At 52.0% G+C, this 23,018-nt stretch overlaps 3 protein-coding genes across 3 annotated transcripts in view; all 3 read left to right on the top strand.

Annotated features, from left to right (window-relative positions):
• The first annotated feature begins 3,714 nt into the window (after positions 1–3,714).
• Positions 3,715–5,378, top strand: LOC100907748 (uncharacterized). The gene is made up of 3 exons (XM_018639661.1): positions 3,715–3,922; positions 4,311–4,770; positions 4,867–5,378. The coding sequence occupies exons 1-3, from the start codon at positions 3,827–3,829 to the stop codon at positions 5,376–5,378; spliced, it is 1,068 nt and encodes a 355-aa protein (XP_018495177.1). The 5' UTR covers positions 3,715–3,826.
• A 6-nt stretch (positions 5,379–5,384) lies between these two features.
• On the top strand, positions 5,385–6,390 carry LOC100907609 (uncharacterized). The gene is made up of 2 exons (XM_003743710.2): positions 5,385–5,992; positions 6,076–6,390. Exons 1-2 carry the CDS (start codon positions 5,432–5,434, stop codon positions 6,388–6,390), a joined length of 876 nt encoding a protein of 291 aa, XP_003743758.2. The 5' UTR covers positions 5,385–5,431.
• Positions 6,391–10,755: 4,365 nt separating this feature from the next.
• The window catches only part of LOC108863653 (band 4.1-like protein 4), a 44,361-nt gene continuing 32,098 nt past the window's right edge, over positions 10,756–23,018 (top strand). Inside the window, 1 exon segment of the mRNA XM_018639670.2 lies at positions 10,756–10,839. Coding sequence (XP_018495186.2) covers positions 10,756–10,839 — 84 coding nt within the window.

The raw sequence follows: 23,018 nt of genomic DNA, 5'->3' as shown, positions 1-23,018 counted from the left end.
ACATGATGAAGGAGATAACGCAACAGTAAACGGATGGGATCTCCCTCAGCGGAGGATATAAATCAATGATTAAGATTTGATGCCGACTGGTTCCCAAACAATGTGCGCAACAGTCCCCCTCCGATTTATGGAACCGGAACCTCTGATGAACCCGGCCTAACCTCCGGGAACCACGGCTCTCCCTGACTCTCGAGATGAAGCCATGTGCGAGAGACGAAGAGCGATTTGAGGGTTGGATGCCTCGAATAATTTTGCTCATAACAATTTTCCGCGTGTTCCGTACCCTTTCCGTATCCGCCCGGGAATCCGCATCTCCGAGTCTTAAAACATCTCAGCCCATACTCGCTCGACTTGAGATATTATATACTTGCCTTCCCAAGCTCGTCAGTTTCGTGCGTCGATAGGTCGAGGTCGAGCATGCCGCCTCCGAGAATGCGTATCGCGGGAATTATTGGAGGTAATCGAGAGTTAGAACTTAGCAGAGATCCTTTGGGACATCGAGCCCCACCGATGGCCAACTTCACCGAGCTGGCTCAAGCTTGTTCACAGAGTCGTACCGAAAACGCCATCGACTAGCTCCGGGATAGATGGCCGCGAAGGCTGCCCTGAACAATGTGTCTCTAGGATCTTTTTCGTATCTACCCGCTCTGAGGCATTTCGCCCAAGTTTCGCCGATACCTTGTGTAGCATCGCTCCTTCCGGGAATGGCCGAATTCAATGCAGCCCGGGTTCCCTTGTGTCACACCAGGTCGTTGAGAGAGCATGGCCGCGGAACTCTCACGCGATTTGGCGCGATGATTCGACACCCCAAGGAGAGAACGTTTTACGCTTCATGGAATTCATTCGCGGATTCCTCTTCCGATGTCTGAAGAAATATCTGAGCCTTCTCCCTCCGGGAATCGACGAGAGGTCTGTTTGTCAACAATGCACTTATTTATGTCGCGAATTGCAATGCTCCACTTCCCCCGAGGAGGTGCAAGGAATCGATGTGAACTCATAAATACTGTATGAGCTGCGAGGGAACCGAATGTGAGCCACGCAGCGATGGCACCGCTTCCTCTCGCTCACCACCCGCACTGAATCCCTCTCGGTCTTCGGCATTAGAGATTGCGCAGCATTTTCGTCCGAGAAAGAACTTGGGTCCGTGCCTGGAGCCCCAGGAGCGGCCGGCCCTGAATTCGATGTCACAATACCCCGCGAAAACTTCAATTGTGTCTAGCTTAATACGCTCCTCTCATTAGTTACTCACTCATATGGGGCTTGCCACACCCTGGTGAGCTGCTGGTCGTTAGTCTCGAAGCATTTCCTCATTGTGTAATGGATTTATACAGCACCCGGACCATCCCCGACGTCGCATGTTCCGAGCCCCCAGTAGTGCAGGCGTTTCAGCAGCTCCTGCCGGAGAACGCACTCCGGTTCCCAGAGGATTCTCGAGATTGTAGAGGAAGATCTCAGACGACGGGTAATGGTTGAGAATTTCTACGATCATCCTATTCCCTCAAGCACATGAGTCTGATTGCGGTACATGTGAATTGTTGGTGAAGCAAAGGGACTTATAATCATCCCGACATCCTCCGAACTCGTTCCCTCCTCGCCCGACTACTATCTGAGCTGATTCATTCTCCTGAGCTCCGGGAGGGTAAAAGGAGAAATATGTAGAGTGCACGAATTATGGCGTAAGTTTTCGAGCAACTCGGAAGAGCCGTACTCAGTGAGTTCGGTAGATTTTTAACTCGAATCACCGTCCCGAGCTCACGTAAAAATCGTTCGCGCTGACACTAATGGCGTTTCGCCATTCCCGGATCAATTCAATGCGGCGCGCCCGGCTCCACTCCCTCCGGCGAGATCGTCGAGAGCTCTTCGGGACTTCCGGAAGGTGCACGACTCCTCTTTGAACGGCTTTTTCCGATCGGCTGCCACTTCTCATATCTTCAGTCGGGTCCCGCGACAGTTTAATGAAGTCTTCCTAAGACGTCAAATAATAATTCCTCCGAACATGCGTAAGATGGTTTTTCCTAAATAGGTAATCCAATGATTCCGCGCTGTTGATGGATTGCTGCGAGCAAGTCTTCGGGCGGATTATTTATTGAAGCCAATGCTTCGAGCAACCGCGTCTCTCCGGAAATCACTACGACCATGATTTCCAACGCGGATTTGCGGGATGTACTATGAAGACAAACTTACACGCAGCGCCTCGGCAAGAATATTGTGAGTCGAACTATTTTTTGTTCCCGGACGAGTCTCGACAGAAGCAGATGGAAAAACAGGAAAGCAAAAAACCCACGAAGGTTGAATCGTTCCAACACTGAACGAACGATTTTCGGAGGTAGCGACAAAAAAAAGATCTTCGACCACTCGTTCAGCTTTCGCTTTGCTGCGGAATATCCGAATCGGGAGCCGACGACTCGTACCGGATGCTCGTCGGAGCCGGTTCCTCGAAGAGACAACCTGACTCCCAATTACTGCATGTCGTAACCCTTCTCGAAAGGCAGGGACAGTCTCGAAGGAGCGCATGGGAATCGGAACATGCCCGTGAAAATCGGTAGAATCGTATAAAAAGCCTAAAACGTTCCTCGACGACTGTCGGCGTCGAGACGGTTGCTCCACAAACCTTCGCAAACTTTGCTCACAGCACAATATACAGTAGGAAACGCACAAGCTATCGCCTCGGATCTCGTCCCGAGAAGCTCTTGGCACATTTGATGTTTCCGCAGTCCACTTCCACGGAAGAGATTTTTCACAAAGCCACTGCGGCCGCGGTCATTGTGGGTGCATAGCAGAGACCATTCTTTATCTGTGGAATTCTCCATCGCCGCTTCTTCCTCCACGACGACTCGCCGCATGGGGCCCACGCGGGAACTTCCCGCAACCCCTTAGGCCGGGACGGCGGCATCCATTTTTCGTGGAGTCCCGCAAATATCAAGCGGGAAGGCTTCCCATAACTTGGAGCCGAGAGTTTTCATCCGTCTCATGCTTCTCCTCATCGAGTATTTATGTTGAACTAAAGTGTGCCTCTCACCTGCGGGAATGTATCCGCAGAAGTGGAGTAGATGAGTTGGATCTTAGCCTAATGGAAGCCGGCCGCTGCTCCCGCGGACGCCGAGCTCGCCGAGCCCGCCCGTCATCAGTCAACGCTGAGTCGACGAGAGTCCAATTCGGGGAATTCAACAGAAAACGCCGTACAACCTCTGCTCGTTCCGGAGGAAAGCCGTTTCGGAGAAAGGAGGGATCTGCAGAGGCCAGATAAGAGAAATAGACGAGTGAAATCCGGGGCTTTTGAAGAACTCGCTTTCCGTCCGTTTGCTTTTCGACGTAGGCATCGAAGTCGTCTCGACTAGGCATCGCGCGGTTTGTCAACCGCGGTTTTAAAACCGCGGTTAACCGCAATTTTCAGCGGTTTAAAACCGCGAAAAAAACGCTCCTCCCCGCGGTTAACCGCAAAAAAACCGCAATCCGATGGACTACCGGATTTCCGATTAAGTTCCACTATTTCGTGTGTCTGGATGGTGGCAGAGGCCCAATTACCAATTACCTGCGATCAGGCCTCAGCGAGAGTCGAGCTCTGCAAAATCGCTTTTCAATCAGGTCGGCTAGGCCTCAATCGCCTATGATGCCGCCCTCGGCCAGGGAATCGCCTTTCGCATGGAACGTCTTCCGATCATTCTCCGCCCTGCCCCAGATGGAACGCCAAGGAATGCGTCCATTCAAAGCTGCATTGTTATGATGATCTGTTGGTTCTTGAGCCGTTCCAGACGGGAACCCCATGGTTCGGGAAGAAAGCCAGTACTCGTGCCTTTAGTAGATCCGGTACATAATTTAAAACTGTATGGCTGACTTCCGAGTAGTTAAAGGGGCGAAGAGCTGGGTTTGGAGATGGTACAGGAAAGCATCCGACCGTGCTCAGTGCTCTCAGTGCCTGAAGGTTAGTTACCAGATGGAGGAAGAATCTATGTGATCGTCGTAAAACTTACAACCGACGATAATGCCTCCGCTCTATTGGGGTCTCTGTACCTCACAGCAGCCGATTAGATTGTGTTCCCGGCTACTTTCCATGAGTCTTGTCCGTTTGTTTCCCCTATCATGTGCAACCGGGAAAACTGCTCCAGTGTCCTGTTTCGCGAGGACTCGCAAGTGTCTGTGATATCGTGTGGAAAATGATTGAGTGTTTCGGGGTGAATGGGTGAGTGTCTCGTGTGAATTGCGGAAGCTCCATCTGCCTTCAGTCGATCTTAGAATGTTTCCCGAATCGAGGAGAACAATATTATTGCGAGAAACGCTACATTCATTCCTCTGGGAAATTCGGATCGCAGGAGCTGAAAAACGTCAGAAATACAAGCTCGCTCATCGACCACCTCAGCAGGAAACACGAGATTTCTAAGGACAGCCCGGGCTGGAGTTCGTCGGTCTCCGGACAGAATGTGAGCGAGTCGACGCTAGAGATAGCGGAGGAAGAGGCCCCTCCCGAATCCGAACTGGACGCTCACCAGGTCGTCCCGGTGGCCAAGAGAAGGAAGACGCAGCTTCGAATCGATTCGTTCGTCGTCGCAAGGCGGACTATTCGGAGTGAGATCGTTTCGCTGATCTGCGAGTCGAACCTCAGTATGAACCAGGTCATCACTTCTGGTGCGGTGAATAGATCACTCACTCGCGCGTATCCAAATGATCCGCCCCCGCCGAAGTCCCATTCCTCGCTGAGGGTCCTGCTTTCGGAAGAGGCAACTCGAGTCCGGAATGATTTGATGACCACGCTCCAACAGATCCGGGAGAAAGGTACAGGCTCTCCTCTCGAATATTATCAAGGCTGGTGTGTCTGCCGCAATGTTGTCTCATGAAGATATGCTCGAAGTCATCCGCTGTTTTTTGCAGGAATGAAGTTTTCCATGTCCTTCGACGAAGCCACGTTGATAGGAACCGACCGATATCTCACAGTAAACCTCCATCACTCGGATAAAATCTTCGGATGTTCAAATATAGCTCCCCTGGGCCTGATACGAGTAAAGGAGAGGGCTACAGGAGAATATCTGAGAGACGTTATCTGCCACCGGCTAAGCTCATTCAAATTGTCAAGGAACGATATCGTAGCAGCAGTCACCGATGGCGCCTCCAACGTGCTCAAGGCAGTAGACCTTATTGGAGTTCATCGGCAGAAGTGCTTTGCTCATGGATTGGATCTGGTAATACGAAAAGCTGTCTACGGAGCTCAAGCTGCAGCATTCGATGTGGCGATCCTCACGGACGGAGATGACCGAAGTATTTCTCGAGTCGATAGCGGCGACGATTCTCCTGAAGATAGCGACAGGAGCGATGCGGAGGACACGGGAATTCCGGATGACGACGACGAACGTGTACGAGACGTGGAACTCAGTGACGCTCGGTGAAAGCACTCCGCCGTCTTCGCGCTGTCGCGCGCGATTTCCGGAGGAAAACCGCCATGATGGATGAAGTCCGGAAGATCACGGAGAGGGATGAATACAATGGCAGGTCGTTGTGTGTCAAGATAGATTGTAAAACGAGATGGTACTCCACACTGGAAGTGATCGAGCGTGCCTTCGAGATTCTGCCAGCAATCAACAACGTCCTATCCCGCTACGGAACGCCCCTGAGCCCGAGTGAAGCTGTGGCTTTGGAAAGGATCAGGAACATCTTGTCACCATTCAAACGAGCCATTCTAGCCTTGTGCAAAAACGAAGCCACCTTGTTTCACGCGGACAGAGTCTTCTCGCTATTGATGAAGGATCTCGATGAGATGAATGTTGAGCTATCTCGAATCCTCCTTGAGAGTTTGAAAGGGGAGATCAGAAAAAGACGGACAATTCACTCTAGCATTCTGGCTGTATTGGAGAATTACGAATATGACTTCAGCCTCGAACTCGAAGTTGGACAAGAGCGTCTTTCCGACGATGAAATTTTGGACAATCTGGCGGATATTCTCGATGCGCGGGAATTTGTCGAGGATGAGTCATCCTCCCTCGAGATGCTCAGCCAAGCTCCGGTTCGTATGCTTGTTGCGCATCGAAAGAAAGCATTGCGCCATGTCGCTGAGACATTTCCTCATCCAAGCTCATTCTATTGCAGACAGTTAGCTGGGATTCAATATTCAACGAGACATCAGCTTCCTCTGATAGCGCCGGGGCGAGCTCAAGCGGTAGAGCTCCATCTGGTAGAGTTCAGTTGAACCGCGAATTAGTTCTCAAATCCGGAGGTGGTCGCGGACCGCTCTTGAACACTTGCTTGGAGAGCTTAAGAGCCATTCCACCTAAATCGGTGCAAGCAGAGAGGGACTTTAGTACGGTCCGTCATCTGCTGGGCGAGAATCGAGCCAGACTTAAATCAACGACCCTGAACGATATTTTCATAATCCGGAAGGCGCTTCAAAACCAAGTCTTGTGATACTATGACGTTATGTATATACCAACTCGCCGCCGATATACGTGATATCGTGATATGTGAAAATAAACGCCATTCAAATGACGGGATATAAGTGTTCCTAATTTGCGGTTAATAACCGCAAAAGACCGCGGTTGCGGTTTTTTTGCTACTCGGGTCACCGCAACCGCGGTTTTCAGGATTTGCGGTTTTTCGCGAAGCCTAGTCTCGACTCACTGCTGGTCGGTTGGTCGTTCGGCCCCATCGTTGTCGTCGACGTCGTCGTCAACGATAGAGCCGACAGGGAGCCCTCTATTGGAGTTAGCTACAGCACGATGCAACGCATTTGCAGGACAAATGCGAAGCAATAAAGTGACAATGCCTCAGAGGAGGGAGCCCAGATTGCACAATGAAAGAACATGTAAAGAACCGACAGGGGCAATGGGCGGAGATGGGCATCATTTGCCGAGAGCATAATCAAACCGGACGCTTCTGCTGACTGACGATGGGGTCGCTCTTCCTTCTCGCCACGTGTAGGGGCTGGAAGCCGTCGCCGCTGCTTTTACGGGTAATATTAATAAAAATTACTCCTCAATTACTCTCATTCGCCGCATTCGCCTACAGTTTGCTGTTACATTCTACTGGCGACCACTCCGTGTCCGAAGGGTGCATCTCTTTAGCATATATTGCCGAATATCCGCTCGGAGTTCTGAGCAGCCGTCTGAGTTGTAGGGCAAGTTTCCTCCTCCTATTTTTCCTTCTCGGGCTTTGCGCGAACGCTTGGTTAAATTATTGGGATGAGACCGCTGCACACATCCATGTGCATGCTTCGGCTCCCCACCATCCTCACAGTGTGACACAATCGGTAAAATACGAAATCGCGTACGCGATGAGGTGCGTACGCTCGATTGTCCCGCTCCCGCTCTTCACTGATTGGCAAGTAGAAGTGTTGGCCCTCGAGGAACAATAAGCCCCATTGATGCTGATCGCCTCGATGTTCGGCAGCCTTTTTGATGCGGGAGAACGCCAAGGTGATCGATTGTTGCATTGAGGCCGATCAGCTGAATACCGGAGTTGCCGTAGACGTGAGCTTGCTCGTGCGATGCAGCCATCCGTACCGGAATCAGTATCATGATGACCCCGGAGGAAGTCTATTCCCGGGAAGATGGGTCTCCCATCGAAAGCCACGAACCCGAGTTCTGATATGGATTGAAGGCGGAAGTAAGCAAATGCCCCTGCCCGGAATTTCGCTCGACGGGAGTGTATTGACTCCACGTAAATTCTGGGATATCGTACCGCGCGAGGCCTGGAGTAGGTCTCACCCACTAGGAGCATCCTTAGATCTGCGGAAACGGCAATTTTCCCCACCACGCGTTCCCGCTTGGCATCTATTGGCTGGAGGTGCGGCATATTTTACTGTCGCTGATGACAACGCTTTATTGTACCGAGCGTCCTGGCTGTGACAGAGAAAGCCGTCCGGTGATAAAATCTGCAGACAGCATACGTGCACTCGTAGGATTTCTTCGGGAGAATCCGGTGGACTCCAGCCGTTTGGGAGCGATGAGCTCAGAAATGAGTAGAGATGGACTGCTCAGGAGTTTCGGGAAAAGGAAACGGTGACAGAAGATAGGCGCTCGTCCACGAAGAATCTACGCGTAGCGAGGAACTCCCCGGGGTTCACCATCCGACTTACCTCGATTATTCCAGCGCGGGCTTTGAGCATGAAGCTAACCTGCTTGGACATACACACAACCACTGGAGTCGAGGCCTTGAATTCGAGTAGCGTTTTGAGAATGGAGCACGAAAACGCTCCGTCCGATTTCGATCCAGGTGCAGATTGAACAAGCGAATTCCGCCCTCGATATTGGATATACTCCCCAGACTCCTTGAGTGCGTGCGCTGATGCCGAATGTCAAATAAGTCAGGGCACGCTCCGCGAGCGACTGCCTGCGATGAGCAGACTGTATGTCGGCGAATCAAAGTTCCGATTCCCCACGAGCGAAGATCGTCGATGCTCCATCAGCTCCTAATGGGTCGCGTTCCAGTGGGGAGTCGAAGTTCGCCGTCGAAGGATTGTTTGGATGAGAACTCTTCGTGACAGCCGACTTCTGACTTGATATATCGTCTCCGATTCCCAGAATATCAGATGCAATGTACAAGAACAGTGATCGAGAGACGGAACAAAAGCGTTCCTATACGCGTCGCTGGCTTTCGGAAGGCTGCGGCCGTCTTGAGGAGTAATTCCGATCCTACAAGAGGTGGACAAACAGATTTGCGAGCTTTTGTAAATAATACGTCGTCTGAATTTCCCTCCAGGCTTTCGTTTCGTGATGAGGCGCTTCCTCACGATTGCATGACACGCAAACGGGAGTTTAATCAGATTCCGTTCAGTCTGTTGATAAATACCGCAATGGACGGTCGAGCTCGGCATTCGTTTAAGAAACTCGATCAACTGTGATCGTTGAAGAAGCCACAAAATCGATGATGCTCGTGGGAGCTCCTAAGCCCGCCGTCTGGTTTAGCTTGATGGTGTTGCTCGTCTTATTCATGGATTCTGTGCTCTGTGTCGACGTTGTGAAGGAATCTCAAAAACTGCTCGTCAAGGGTTTCGTCAAGGCTTTCAGCAAACCGGATATACCCAAGGATGTCTAGGCTCCCTGGACTCAGGATTTTAGACAATAAAAGGTCCAGATGAGTCCCGTTTTTTTGTGACAATTCAATCAGCGAGTGTGACCAACTAATGCTCGACAGCAGTACCCCATGACGACCAGTCTTTTTCTGTAAATCATCGAAAAGCATTCATCGATTATGGCGAATGCAGATTATGAGCACAGGACGAGCATCGAACATGATCAGGTCTGCTTGCGATTTCCGGGACCTATCTATGGCATTGGGATAGGGATTCGGGTCTCAAACTCGAGCTCTCGGCGGCTCGTCGTGTTTCAGAAGCAAAAGAGGGCTATCATAGATTCGAAGTGTTATATCTCAGAGAGTCCAAACCCGTCGCGCCACCCGGTGCTTGGCCACTTTCAGACGAGCCTCTTCTCGAAACCCTATCCAATCATCGTCCCCTGGATCGAAACGGAAGGTCCTTAAGTGCGAGCCGGGGTCCCAAAGTTGGCAAGCTGAGCCGAGATAGCGCTCTCTGGACGAGGAAGAACCAAAGGCTGACCGACGGGCTAACTCGCGTGCCGAAATAGCTCCTGTGTGCCCGTCGAAAGAGACTGGGGCCTGCAGCACTGAGACCCCCTCGGGTGATCATCAGACGCGCGCAGGACCACGGCGCAGCGAATAAGGCCCAGAAGCTTATGTGTGCCCCTCACGATGGTAGCTGTGTCGGCGGCATCACCACCGGCAGCAGCAGCAGCAATAGTGGTATGCCCCGCTCCCGGAGCTCCATTGCTTCGAGACTGACCGGCCGGCCGATTGCTTTGCTGTTCCCAATTGGAAGTAAATCCACTCGAGGCTATGAATTAATTTGCTGGCTGCTCCGTCGCTTCCGCCAGCTCCGTCGACTTGCCGTAGACCCGGCCAGGATTATGAGCAAATAAGCGACGATAAGGGGTTCTGGGTAATGCCAACAACGGCAAATGACACTGTGTCGATATCGATGCCTCCTCGGAGAGAGCGTCTATTTATCTTTCTTTCCTTCCATCTATCGGAATGTGTTCCACCGCTCTTTTCAATTGTTGTGTTTGCCGGCGTCGTCACACCGAGGCTCATCGAATTTTCGTCGGACACAATCGACTCGAGTTATGTCGCTCCCGAGCCACAGCTCGAAGTTCGAAAAATGAAAAAAAAATCATACTACAACAATTCCAATTGTCCCATCCAGCTCCATATACACCGAAAAGGTCTACGATCGACTGTGTGTGGTTCCGAACGTTCTTTCTCTGCGTCGCCGTCCTCTTCTTTTCTTTTTTTTTTCCCCCTCCGGACGATGCTTCAGATCGCACGGGAAGTGTCAGTCAGTATCTGCTCAGACTGTGTTGTTTGGTTCCCTTCCCTGGGAAGTCCCTTTCCGAAGTGCTGTCGGTCCCTTTCCTTCGCGAGCGCGCGTGAGGTCTTCAAACCGTCAGTTCTGCCGGTGGGTCCGTGGCAGCGTAGTCAGTGATGGCGTCCGCGAGTCGCAGTGGCGTTTCTCGGTGAATTGTTCTTCTTTGTCGCTCGACTAACTCCTCTTCAGTTACGGAATACGTGACGCGCGTGTCGTTCGCTACCTGTTCAAAGAAAGGCTGTCTCCCGCAAAGCGACCCGCGCGCAAGTGACAGCCCGAGGAGCACGTTGGGGTCGATCAGCTACCTACTGAGGTCCAAAGCAGTGGGGTCGTTTTGTGTTTTGTGTGAAGCTCTCATCGTCAACTTCTGACAAAAAGAAGTGATCGCAAATATGAAGTGCTTCGGAGAGAAGGCAAAAACCTTCCACTGCAAGGTGCTTCTTCTCGATGACACCGAACTTATCCAAGAACTCAAGGTAAGTGACTAGTCTTTCCCCCTCCTTAGGTCAGTGGCAGCCGAGTTTACTCATGGTTTATGGTTTCGCCTCCGGTCTCTATTCCGATATGGCAGCGTACGACGGAATTTCCCATCATCGTTCGATGGATGACCGATGACATGACCGAAAGCACAAATACCCAGCAGTCACGATGCGCGCGGTTCCGCCTCGAAACGGAGTCACGTGAATCGGGAGCTCGGAATAATTCGCTGGGTCCTGGAACGATTTCTATCGCGCTGATCCCGCGAATCCACATGGAAACTGAGCATCTGAGAAAAAGTACTCGAACTCCCCCCCGTATCCGATTCGAACTTTCCGAAATCCCCATCGGATCGGAGTGGGGCAAACCCGAATCACTCCGAGCCGAAGCAGAATCGGCTAAATACAGGGACAGGCGAACGGACAGAGCGGCCGTTGTGACCCCTTGCCAAGTTCAGCGCGGGTGCTTCGCGTGTTTTCGGGACAATCAAGCTGACCCATCATGCCTGGCTCGCCGAAGTACTCGCACTGTTTCTCCGTCGCTCGCTTACCTGCTCGTTCAGTCGCTCGGTCGCTTTTCTGTGCGAACTCCTCTGAAGAGCGGCAACGGCTTAAACAGCGGAGAAAAGCGGTCTCATCTCAAGCATCACCATTCTGGTTGTCGTCAGCCGCAGAACTAAAACCCCAGCTTATTGAGAAAATCCTGTCGACTCCGAACGCGGAACGTTAGGCGACGGCAGATGACGGCGCTGCTCGCTTCCTGACCGTGTGTGTGTTTGTTGATCCGGTCGGATACGGTCCGAGCAACCCCACCTGTACGGTGGGGTTCTGACGGGAGTCGTCACCGTTAGGTAGCTCCGCTGTTCCGTCAGACTGCCCTGGAGTCGAGAAGTGAGTGAGCGACCGAGGTAGGCAGACTGACGACAGTGACATTCCCACGCCACGGCCTTGCGTGGCCACCCGTCTGGTGATGTGAAGAACATTTTTTCTCATTTTGATCACCAGCTCAGTTTGGAGTGAGTCGAGGCTCGGCGTGAGTGACATTCGCTCATTGGATTTTTGTTCATTTCGTTAGATCTATGCGTCGGCTTTTTATTTTCTGTCCCCTGCCCTCGTCGCTGTATACGCGGACCACTCACGGAGAGTCCATGTACATTTGCGTTGTCCACGTCAAATCAGTGTGTCATGTCGCACAACGCTCGAGTGGGGGGTCGTCTTCTGTGGCGGTCTCTCTACTAATCCGGGCGGCCCACAAAAAGCCATAACAGAAGAAAAAATCACCGAAGTCCCGAGTGCGCGCTCCCATTCGACGCTATGGGGGCGTCCGCGTCGAGTGCCGGAGGCAGTACCACCGAAATTCGGAGAGTGCAAATCAAAAGACGGCGACGACGAGTACAATGAGATATACGAGTGGCACGAATACGAGAAAATCCGAGAACACATTCAAGGTCCAGCCGCCTCAAGTTCAAACAAATATCGGGTTGTTGAACTAGTGGCTGCTTTCTGTGCGCGGCCGCCACCTCGGGCAGCATTCGCTTCCGACGCGCTGCCGCTCGTTGGCCGTGCCATGTGAAAAGTCAATGCATTCTTTACTCGCTAGTACGACTCGACGCTCGGACAGATGGACGGACACCGACAACAACAACGCCGCCGACGGTACGGACAACGCCGACGTCGACGACGACGGTACGTCAAGTGGGCCCCTCCCGGGATCGATTAGCTCGCTAGCCGCGCGGGCAGGCGGCCAGTCGGCAGCGAGTTGGGCGACTCGACCGTCTGCAGAGCGCTCGAAGATGAAGCCTCCCCAGCCGACTATTACCTCTGTATTTCTCCCTCTCGTCACCTTCATCAATATTATTAACATCATCGAAAGCAGCGTCATCGTCGGATCGATTATTATTACCAGTTTCGCCGAGTTGCTTTTTAATGGAGAATCAAATGAGCACGCTTCTACGTTTATCGGAGGGTGTTACGACCCGGAGAAATTCAATTTCTCACGTTTGAAGACGACTGGACGGCGGAGCGCTTCCCAAGCTGTGACGAGGGAAGATCCTGAACGACGACGCTAGCGTCACAGTCTGTTGATTTTTTGAGTGGTAACTGACAAAATGGGTGTCGATTTGACGCTATTCTGTGCTGTTTGCTAGAGCAGACAAAAACTGGGAACGAGGTTCGGAAATGCGAATCGTGGAATATTTTGCTGAGGCCGCGAGAATGGTGACGATCTCTGGGAACAGGATTTTCGACACCGTCAGTTGCTGGAAACCGCTTAGTGATCTCGTCTCACGTCTCTCCTGAATTGAAGACTCGTGGTCTTCTCCGCATGTTTCCACCGATCGTTAAAACCTCGGTATGCTCGTCGGATCGCTCGCTTCCTCTGTGCGGGCGGGCTTCGGACAAGCGGGATAAGGAGTCATTGTTTCGGCTGATGTGCAGACACGAGCCTCAGAGCCGAAGACAGATTCGGTGAGGTTCGTACGTGAATTTTCTGTGATAGTGTTATTTTTTCAGTCGCGTTTTAGTAGCCCAGAGAGGAACAACAATGCCTTCATAAACGAGGGATTTTCGCCTGCTGGCGTAATCTCTTACGCGTGCTTCCAACTCGGGTTTTCGTCAGTCGTCGTTATTTTATTCGTTATTATACGAAATCCTCGGTCAGACAGTTTTCTGTTCAGATGTACTGAGAGGTAGACCTCTCGTTGGATACCGAGCTGTGCCCCACAGAAGACGTTCGAAAGTTGAAGCCTTGTCAGGCGGAGGTACCGTCATGATTCGTCGACAGAATGGAAGTTGGAAATGAAAAATCAAAATCGTCGAAGATAAGCGGAGACGGGGTCGGCATGCGGACCGCAGTGAGGACTCGGCTGTGGACATGAGACGCGTCGACCAGTTCTCGGTTACTGCCCCCTTGTTGTGGCGTCTTCGTTTGACTGCCGAATCAACGATCGACTAGCGTGCTTGAGCGGAAGAGTGACGGACACTTCTCTTGCTCATGTGAAGTCTATGTGGGACTCGACAACGAGCTATCCGATGGTATTTAGCGCTCTTCGGAAACCAAGACGCACGAATCGATTCTGCTTGAATCGATGGTGATTTATCCGAGTCGGGTGCGCTGGTGTCTCTCCAGGTCGGAGCGAACTTGGAGTCTTCGGTACTCGCGGCGGCCCCGAGAACTACGATTCGACGGGAGCGGCGACGATTCTTCGTGGTCCTGACACAGCTGTACTGTCCGGCGTACACCTATGACTCCACGAATGCCAGCGCCCTTCTCGAGAGGGTTCTGGCCTAGCGATTCCAATGCTCCAGGATTTCCCCGCGGAGTCCCGCGTGATGCTCACCTGCGAATACGATGGCTCTTCGAAAGACTCGAATTCGTGAGGAAAGCCCGACCCTGTCATCGAATGATGCGTGTCGAATTCGCTCGACAGAAATGCGGAAGACTGACTCTGACCTTGCTCGAGGATAGCGCGTGTCGGGACTTCCTCGTGATGCTGAGCGTGCAGCACCGTTACACGATACCAAACTCTGGAAATGAGAAAGGGAAAGATGGGAAGTTCCGAATTTGACGAAAACATCGCCACGCTCTCGACTTCGCGTCGCTGATTCCCCTCTGGGAACGGGTGCCTCGAGCGAATTCTGGAGGCTCGCTAATATCCCTCTTCCCTCCTCGCTCCATGGGAGCTACCGCGTGATCCGGAATCCGAGTATTTGAGAGAAGCCTCACTCGTATCAAGGGTCAAGAGTAGCGATGACCATGCGGAATACCATTATCAGCGACTCGATCTATTTCAGAAGGCTCGAACGAGGATTGCCCGAACGAAAATAAAAGAGCCCGTTGGCGTAAAATGTCAGAGCGTGGCAGCGATCAGGATGCTGAGCCGGTTTTCCGGTGGCGATATTTCTCTCGTTCAATATAGCGTCCGCTTAATCGCTCATGAAATGCATCGACAATGTCACTTTTCTCCTGCTTCTGATCGTCATAAATTATATCGGACTCTCCTTTTTTTCTTCGTTCTCGGTGTCGTCTGGATCCGTGTACATTCGATCGAGCTAAGCACGAACGAACGTCTCTTCATCAGACCACCTCGGAACTCACACTCGATACAGCACAGAAATACTCGATCCACATTTTTCCTGCCAGAACAGTATCGAGACCACAATTGCTGGATTCCGGGCCCTGCACCGTCGGCGATGGTGACACATGACGAAAGCAGCCGCCACATCGTCAGACGTGGTGGCCCGTAATTACATTATTTTTCCATTGCTCCATTCCCAAGCCACAAAGCTCTTAATCCCCTCGTCATATTTCCCTCATGCTCCGCAAGCATATGCAATGAATTTTATAGTGAACTCATTCGTAGCTGACCCCGAGGCGCCATCCTCAGCCGAATCCGAGCAGCCTCCGCTGCTCGAATAGAGGGGGAACCAGAAACCAGCACGCCCCGTCACGCTGGATGCCTTGTACGTATCCGTTCTTCCGTCAGGACCCTGCTCGCGACGTGCAACGAAGTCATCGGACTACGTCAATCGTGGGAAAAGAAGTTGTTGCGGAGTAGATCCGTCAAGCTCGAAGAACGCTATTTGAGCCGGTGTCAAGAGACCCGAAATCTGAATCTGATGATGACGCTGGGGCGCCGCTCATCTTCATAGCGATGGTGTCGATACCACCTTCGCTCGCGGGAGGGGAACGTTGCTTAACCGATGTCCCCGTGGTGAACAATGGGACAGCCACCGTAGGCGAATGAATCCTGCATCGTTTGAAAGCATGGTTCTGGTGCAGAAGCGGACGGGCAAGCAAGCATCCACAGACAGTTGTTGCTTCACGTTTTCCAGCAGCGGTGTCGCTAGTTCACTCATTCAAACACTCACTCAGTCAGTCGGTCACACTTGAACGCACAGAAGACGCCAGAAGCGAATGCTGCTTTGCGTGGGTGACGCCATATCAAAGGTTAACAAGCGTCGATGGAGCGATCCGGTACTCATGAGCTTCAGCTGTTAGATAAAAAAATGAGTATATGCGGATATGGGGACACCGGATCTTACCCGCGTGCTTTGCTGAACGTTTGTCAAACAACGGGTTTCGTTTTTCATGACCCCAGAAAAGTTGGAACCCGAGGCAAATGACAGCAACGAATCTCGAACCGGGTGACGCGTCTTTCGAAACAAAGCGATGGAGCACTTGAGGAGATCGACGCGGCGAGTCCTCCACGGCGTATTCCGTCTGCGGATTTTTCTTCTCTTACATCAGTTTTTCCCACGCTGTGCACAATTCGGAGGCGCTTGATGACGTTAAGGGGTACGAGTCCGTTTTCGGTGACACCGACCAATCCAGCTGTGCCTTTACAGCATTCACCGGAAGACTGAATATACGCTTCCCACAGAGAAGAACACCTGTCACACCTGCGCGTATTACGTAGTTCAGTCTTGCTACGCTACAGTGATCAGTGTACTACGATCCGCGCCGCTGTTTCCTCCGACAGGGGTGCTCGGGGGAACCTCCCTCTCGCTCTCCCTCTCGCGCTCCCTCGACCTCGTCTTCAGCAACGAGGTTTTCACAAAGCTCGCAGCCTTATCGCTCGTCCGAAAGAGATAACGAGTAACAGTGCTCTGAATGGGTGCGTGAGACGTAAAAATACTTCTTTACAATGTGACGTGGAGCTTTCGGAGGCTACCTTGGCCCCTCCGGCTTCTGATACGAATTAATCGAATCAGTGCTCGTTTACCGAATCACGCAGTCGATGTCCTGTGATTCCAGGGCTGGAACCGAATTGAGAATCGACACTGATATCCGGAGTCGGGAGTCCGAGTGAGAATAGAAAGGAAAAAAAATAGAAGTAACGGACTGCATAAAAATAGGATCCAAGAACGAGTCATTTTCTCGCAGAAAAAAAATACGAGGTATTCGGCGTAGCTTTCAACTGAGAGTGGAGGAGCAGAAAGAAACGGTGACGAACACGACGATGCGGAGAGGTTTGTGTTTTTGATGATCCCCAAGTGTCATAGTACGTATGACGCCGACGTGTGGCGTGGGAAAGCGAGTCGACGAAATCATCGTGACCCAATACGGGGCAACAAGGATCCGACGGTGGTAGTTAGATCGAAAGCTACGCGAGAAAGTGTAATTACCACGCGATCATCTTCATGGTACCGGCTTCTGATAAGTCAAAAACAATGCTCTTGGAATCTGCATATTTATAATCCGTGGCAGCGGTACGATGTCGGCTTTCACGCGCGCTGATCGCCAAGGAGCTCAGTCGACTCAGTCAAGACGCCGGCCCAGTCGACGACGACGGAGGGGACGGCAAAAGTCAACCCGCGAGCGGAGCCCTGGAGCACTTTGCCAAGAAGAGCGATCTGCTCGTGTCTCCAGACCGACTGCGTTTGATCAAAATAGAAAAGAGCTACGCATCGTACTTTTCTGCCCGCTGACACATCGGATTCGGAGCTCGACGCTCAGAGTAATCGGATGCGCCTACGCGAGAGCCACGTATATCCCATGAACTAGAAAGGCATGCATCTGCGCTCACGATCACGCGAATCATCACGCGCTGCTAACCGTCGGAGCCACAATTCAGTGAATAAGCGGTTCTCGATTTATGAGGGAGGAAAACAAGGGGACCACGGTGCAGGGCGCAGAACGCAAAACACGCGGCGCCGAGCGCAACTTCCGAAAAAATGCAAGGGGACGGATGCAAAGCGTAGAACCGTTAGCGTGGTCGGTCACAAACGACAGAAATGATGTAGTACTCCTCATGAGCAAACACCGTGGACAAAAACGAACAATCGGCATCGAGTGAATGAAAAGAAGAGAATAACGTGCCGAGAAACGAGTGATGAATGGAGGGAAGCAAGGATGAGTTAATGTTTCCGTCTGACTTAGTGAGAGGATGCGACCGAACCAGTGTCTTTTGTCGCGTTTAATTGCTCAATTAAGTCGAGAATCGCAAGCCCCTCCCGTCGCGGAACTACACCCAGTCCGATAGGGCGACAGTCTCTTCGCGGCTCCCACGTTGCTTGCCCTGCTGCTCGCCCTGTTGCTCGCCGCTAGCTCGAAGCTCGTCGTCGAGGGTACGCCGACTCCGAAAATGCAGAACTACCGAAAGAGGAACGGCTGCGGCTACAGAAGCGACTTCGGTGGCATCAGTGGAAGATGAAGGTATGCCATTTCGAAGAAGTTCCCTTCAACCACTCCCTCAGGAAGTGTTTGGAAAAGCAGCTGATAGCTTTGACGCCGTCGCCGCCGTTTCGCACTGTGAGCTCCCGGTGAACAGAACCATCGGTCGATGACTGACGGACGGAACCTCCCAGACCGTCTTTCTGTCGGTCCGTATGTCTCTTTTTATGTTTTCGTGGATGTCTGGCAAGCCGACTGACCCTTCGTCAGTTGGCTTAGAAAATTATCGCGGGTTCCGCGGGATGAATCTACGGTTTCCGACTTATTCTGACGTGTTCGCAGATGATTCCTCTTTCTCAAGGTGCGACAGATGATCAATTTTTTCTTCCCCGAAAAGCGTCATCTGCCGCTGAGCACGTTTTCGCAGAAGCGGAAAAATTACTACATTCCGAGCTGCTAAGTAGGTATGCGGGATGCTCCGAGCGCCAAAGTGGATCGATCGGCAAGAGCGTTTAACGACTGGAATCAAAACTTTCGGATTAGGCTCTTTCTTCCTCTCTGTCTCAATGGATAATTTCGTCTTTCGTTTCTAAGCCGGCTTGATAAAATTTGATGTGAATCGCTCCGCAATCATCTCCTCTGATTGTTTGAGGAAACTTCGGAGCCACCAACGGGAAACGTTGATTGTTAGCACGACGGAAGCAAGAAAGAATGGCTAGGAATAGCCCACGGCATACAAGCCGAATGTTCGGGTCTAGTACTACCGGCGCCAAAATGACAGCGGCAACCCGTGGTCGGCCTGCTATCGGTCTCTCGACTTCGAACTCAACTCCGAGAGCTCCCGAGCCGCCTCAGCCGCGGAAGCTTCCTCGGAAGAGGCAGGAGTTGTTAATCCGAACGAATTCGGGTCGAATTTTATGTTTATAGTGTCTAGCGCCGGCGTTCGATGCCGTCGGCTTGCTCGAGCAAAAGCCGCAAGTCATATTGATTGCACTCCGACCCACTTGCCGGTGAGTTCGTTGCATGCAGAGCCGAAATTTAAATTCGCCCCCTCTGCCGCCGCAATCGTCTCTCTCCGAGCTAGTTCCCCGATCGCCCCTCGGGATGAGAGTCAAGACGGAGGGGAACTCACGCGAAAGGAGTTTCCGTGGGGACCACAAATTGTTGGAGCTGAATCGGCATTCCTGGTGCGTTCCGAGTCGGCTTTTTCGTTTCTAGTCAACCAGCTGGCCGAGCTCGGGGTCGGCAGAGTTCGTCGATCGACTCCAGATGTCCGAGGGAGTAATTCTTTTGCAGAGGCTTCAAATCTCCGCTGGGATGCCCGCAAGCTCGACCATGTTACCATGATCCCTCGAGCGTCGGCCAGGTTTCCAAATGCTGATGCATTCCGATTGCTTTCTCGAATCGAGACCGTTTTCGAGTTTTTTAGAATCTCGCAGCAGATTCATGAAAGACTTCAGAACTCTTTCGGAGTGTCTCAATGGGGGAGGAATTCCCCCGGGGAATCTGCCCGGAATCAGAGCCTCGGAGCCTTGGCGAACGATGCCTTGTTTTCGGTGAATCAGAAACCCGAGCGGGAGAGCTGTCCGTAATTGGACGGACTGACTCCATTCAACGCCGTGAGTATTGAGAGCCAATACTTTTCGGGGGTTTTATTGGCGGAGCACGCGTATGAATATGTTGAGCCCGGAGCGGTCCGTGAGAGCGTGCCTTTTGCATATTTTCTCCGCCGGAGAGGTGTTTACCTTCCGGCCGAGTCGGCGACCCCACACCGAACCGCCACCGCCAACACGGAGCGAGACCCCAAGACCCTCAAGTTCCTCTCTAGAGCTCTCACATACTTCCACACTGAAGCGAGCTTCGCTGCCGGCTAGCCTGCTGTAATTAGTAGCAACTTATGCACAGCAACTTTATACGACTGACATAAAAAGTTTAGGGCGCAGCTAGCCTCGTTTTCCGCTAATAAGATTGAGAGAAAGGGAGATATGCATACAGCAACAACGATCGACGCCTCGCGAAGCCCCGCCGCCCGTAGCGACGACGGACATACCCAGGTAGGTGAATGAAAGAGCGAGGGAGCAACTTCTTGTTACAAAGCCGGGTACGTCGCGAGCATACATTCGAGCAAAAACGCTGCGACTGATATACCAAGCTTTTCTTCCCGAATGGGGATATGGTGGGGAGACCAAGCGATACCCTACTCCCAGCTTTGGCGCGCGTCGCGACGCTTCGACGAGCCTCAAATCGGCTCGGCAAGTTTTGGGCGAGGACCTGTCGGAGTCGTTGCGCTGTCCGAATGACAATTATCGAACCAGAACCACTGTGGCCGCTGTGGCTTGAGACGAACCGGCGGAGAGCGAGCCCAACATGGAAGACCCTGCCACAAAGCCAGAAGACTCTTCGACCAATTATCGGAGGAACTGAACGGCGAGACAGAGACGAGGACAAAGAGCTCCAGCACGCATTTCAGACTGGAGCTACCGGCGATGGCTGGTCGTTTCGCCAAGAGCGGCAAAACAACGACGCAGCTCGTGGGTAGAAGCTATAGTCCAGAAAATTATTTCCCTTTATGTTCTGAAGCAGGGCTCTCGGCGATCGCTGCGGCTCAGTGGGCTCGAGATGAAGACTGAAGTTTTCTTCTCTGTCTCCCTGAGCCCTTGTGAACTGATGTACACCCTTGCGGTGCCCGCCGGAGCCCAAATGAAATATCTCGATCGGGTCATAATCTGACGCGCCATGTCGCGGTCACCGGCTACGATTTCAAACTATCGGGCCCTATCTCTACTCGCGGCGGTGTCTCGATGTGCGCTCATCTCCTGCTTCTTCGACGGTCATCGAATCCGTCATTCCGTTGTTGGAAGTACAGCACCAGCGTTTTCCTTAGTGCTCTCGGATCGCAGTGCTGGTTCGAGAAACAGATTTCTCCACGAGCGATCCATCCATCCATCCATCGGGCATCGAAGCGTTCCGCGCTCGAAATGTCTGCGAGACATCCGGTATCCGACTTTCGAGAGGAAGGAGCGCAGAATAGAAAGTCGCCGAATAATTATCCCACGTAATTAGTTTGTTCCTTCGTTGCATTTTCGATTATTGGAAACAATAAATTCCTGTTGAAACGACAACGCGATGCTCTGAATACCTCTGTTGACAAGTCAACCAGCTCAGTCAATAAAACGATATTGTCGGATCGGACGAGTCGATTAATGAGAGAACACACATCATCGGCACTTCATTAAAAATCGCACATGAAGGTGCGGTCATTTGACTTGACGGCTCCAATCCAAAGAACAAACAGGCTTCGAAAGCTCGTTCCTTGACGTTTTTTATATGGAGCGAGTAAACAACGTGATGTGGTCCGCGGCCGTGATTCAGAAGCCTCGGTTGAGGTATTAATTCAACAGAGCAATCAATGTTGGCATCGACAACCTTCGGATGTAGCGTGGGAGGAGGTGTGCCGAGCTATTATTCGGTGAAGTTTGCATCCCGGCATGAGCTCGCGTACACTCGTCTGTGCGACTCCCGGTGGATCGAGAGCTCCACACGAGCGATCTCATCGAGCACTGGGACTCGTTGCGCCTTACCTCTTCCTGGCTCCCGTGTTCTTGGAAGGAAGAGAGGGAGGTGAGATACGGCGGATCGGCTTCCGATATTCGACTGCCAGAAGCGAGAGCTCGCAGAAAAATCGTGAAATGAAGAAGGGCGAAGCGAAACGCTTGATCGGAACAACGCAAGGGAAATCAACCATAGAGAAGATTGCCGCTTGAATCTCCGCTGAAGACCTTCCGAAAAAGTCCCCTCCCTCCTCCCTCCCTGCCAGCCGCTCGGTCCGTCGGATGGATGGCTATTACGTGTATCAAGCGAAAATCACGTGCCGGGTCGAACGGAGGTGAATCGCATCGGGAGCACATTTCTCCTTCACTCCGAAGCAGCTGAGAGCTCGTAGTGAGTTCGCTAGAGCGTTGTCTGAAATTCAAATTCTGTGACGCTCCCACTCCAGATAGTATGATACTTCCTCTCTTCGGAACAACAATGCCGCCCACTTCGATTCGCGAGATATATCGTATCTCTGGCGTCATGGGATTCGTTACGCTTTGCGCGCCGATTCCATCAATAAGTCCAGGTCACGCCTTCTATCCGCTGGCAGACACAAAACGTTGCGTTGGTTGAGAATTGGTTAAACTAATCACGTCGCGGTCGTTTAGAACGAGATCTTCGACGCGTTCCCACAATGAAGAACAATAGGCATCATAATACAGCTCCACGAAACCCGAGGCTACGGAACAGCTTCTGGTTTCACGACCCAAACGTCACATTGTTGCATCACAGCGGCTCTCCAAGCAATGAAGTCTCAATATTGGCACTTCCGAAAATTTTCCGATTCGCAACTTTTCTCTCGCATCGGCTGAGCAATCCCGTAGTGGGAGACGAAACATGCCATGTCCTCATAGAAGCTGTCCGGGAGTGAGTTCAAAGAATGAGTGACGGAAAATGCGGAATCTACCAGAGACGTTCTGTAGAGCCGGACTCGGTTTCGTTCGGGCAGTTGAATTTTAATTCCACTGCGTGATAAGTGAGGACAGAGAGGCAGTGGGAACTCAAGACTTATCGCCAAGCCGCCGTCGTTTGAGCTCGAGAATGTCTCAACGTCTACGGGGGTTCGCAGTGAGCTCTCGCAGTGAGGACCGACAGGGGCAGCTCATACAGTGTCGCCAGTTCTCTACGCGGCAGTTGTGTTCGCGAGCGATGAGGAGAACGGAGGAGAAAGTCCGAGTACTGTGAAGTTGAATTGAAAAAAATGTTGACGAAGATGAAGAGAGCCCGCGCTTTCGTTCACTTCACCTTTGAAATTCTGTCGAGCCGAGAGTCGCGCTTTGTGATGCAAACGTTCTTTTGTCAAAACTCACCGGTCGAGCTCTCATACAGCGCGTTTGCATTCTGAAAGAGTGGAAGGTAAATAAGATGAGAGGAACGAGAAGATGGGTGAATAATTTCCGTCTTCGCGACAATCCGGACATGTTCTACCTCACCCGATAGATGCACTCTGCGACGCAAATCGGAGAGTAAG

Source organism: Galendromus occidentalis, unplaced genomic scaffold (genome assembly GCF_000255335.2).
Source record: "Galendromus occidentalis unplaced genomic scaffold, Mocc_1.1 scf7180000077450, whole genome shotgun sequence".
NCBI lineage: Eukaryota > Metazoa > Arthropoda > Arachnida > Mesostigmata > Phytoseiidae > Galendromus > Galendromus occidentalis.
Note: the sequence above shows the minus strand (reverse complement) of the source record. Positions and strands in the feature narration are given on the sequence as shown.

Excerpts from the sequence above, each read along its gene's own strand:
- LOC100907748 (XM_018639661.1), top strand. The coding sequence starts at position 3,827 with ATGGCTGACTTCCGAGTAGTTAAAGGGGCGAAGAGCTGGGTTTGGAGA. Across the intron at positions 3,923-4,310 it reads AGTGCTCTCAGTGCCTGAAG|GAGCTGAAAAACGTCAGAAA; the intron begins GTTAGTTACCAG and ends TTCGGATCGCAG. Across the intron at positions 4,771-4,866 it reads CCAACAGATCCGGGAGAAAG|GAATGAAGTTTTCCATGTCC; the intron begins GTACAGGCTCTC and ends TGTTTTTTGCAG.
- LOC100907609 (XM_003743710.2), top strand. The coding sequence starts at position 5,432 with ATGATGGATGAAGTCCGGAAGATCACGGAGAGGGATGAATACAATGGC. Across the intron at positions 5,993-6,075 it reads AGATGCTCAGCCAAGCTCCG|ACAGTTAGCTGGGATTCAAT; the intron begins GTTCGTATGCTT and ends ATTCTATTGCAG.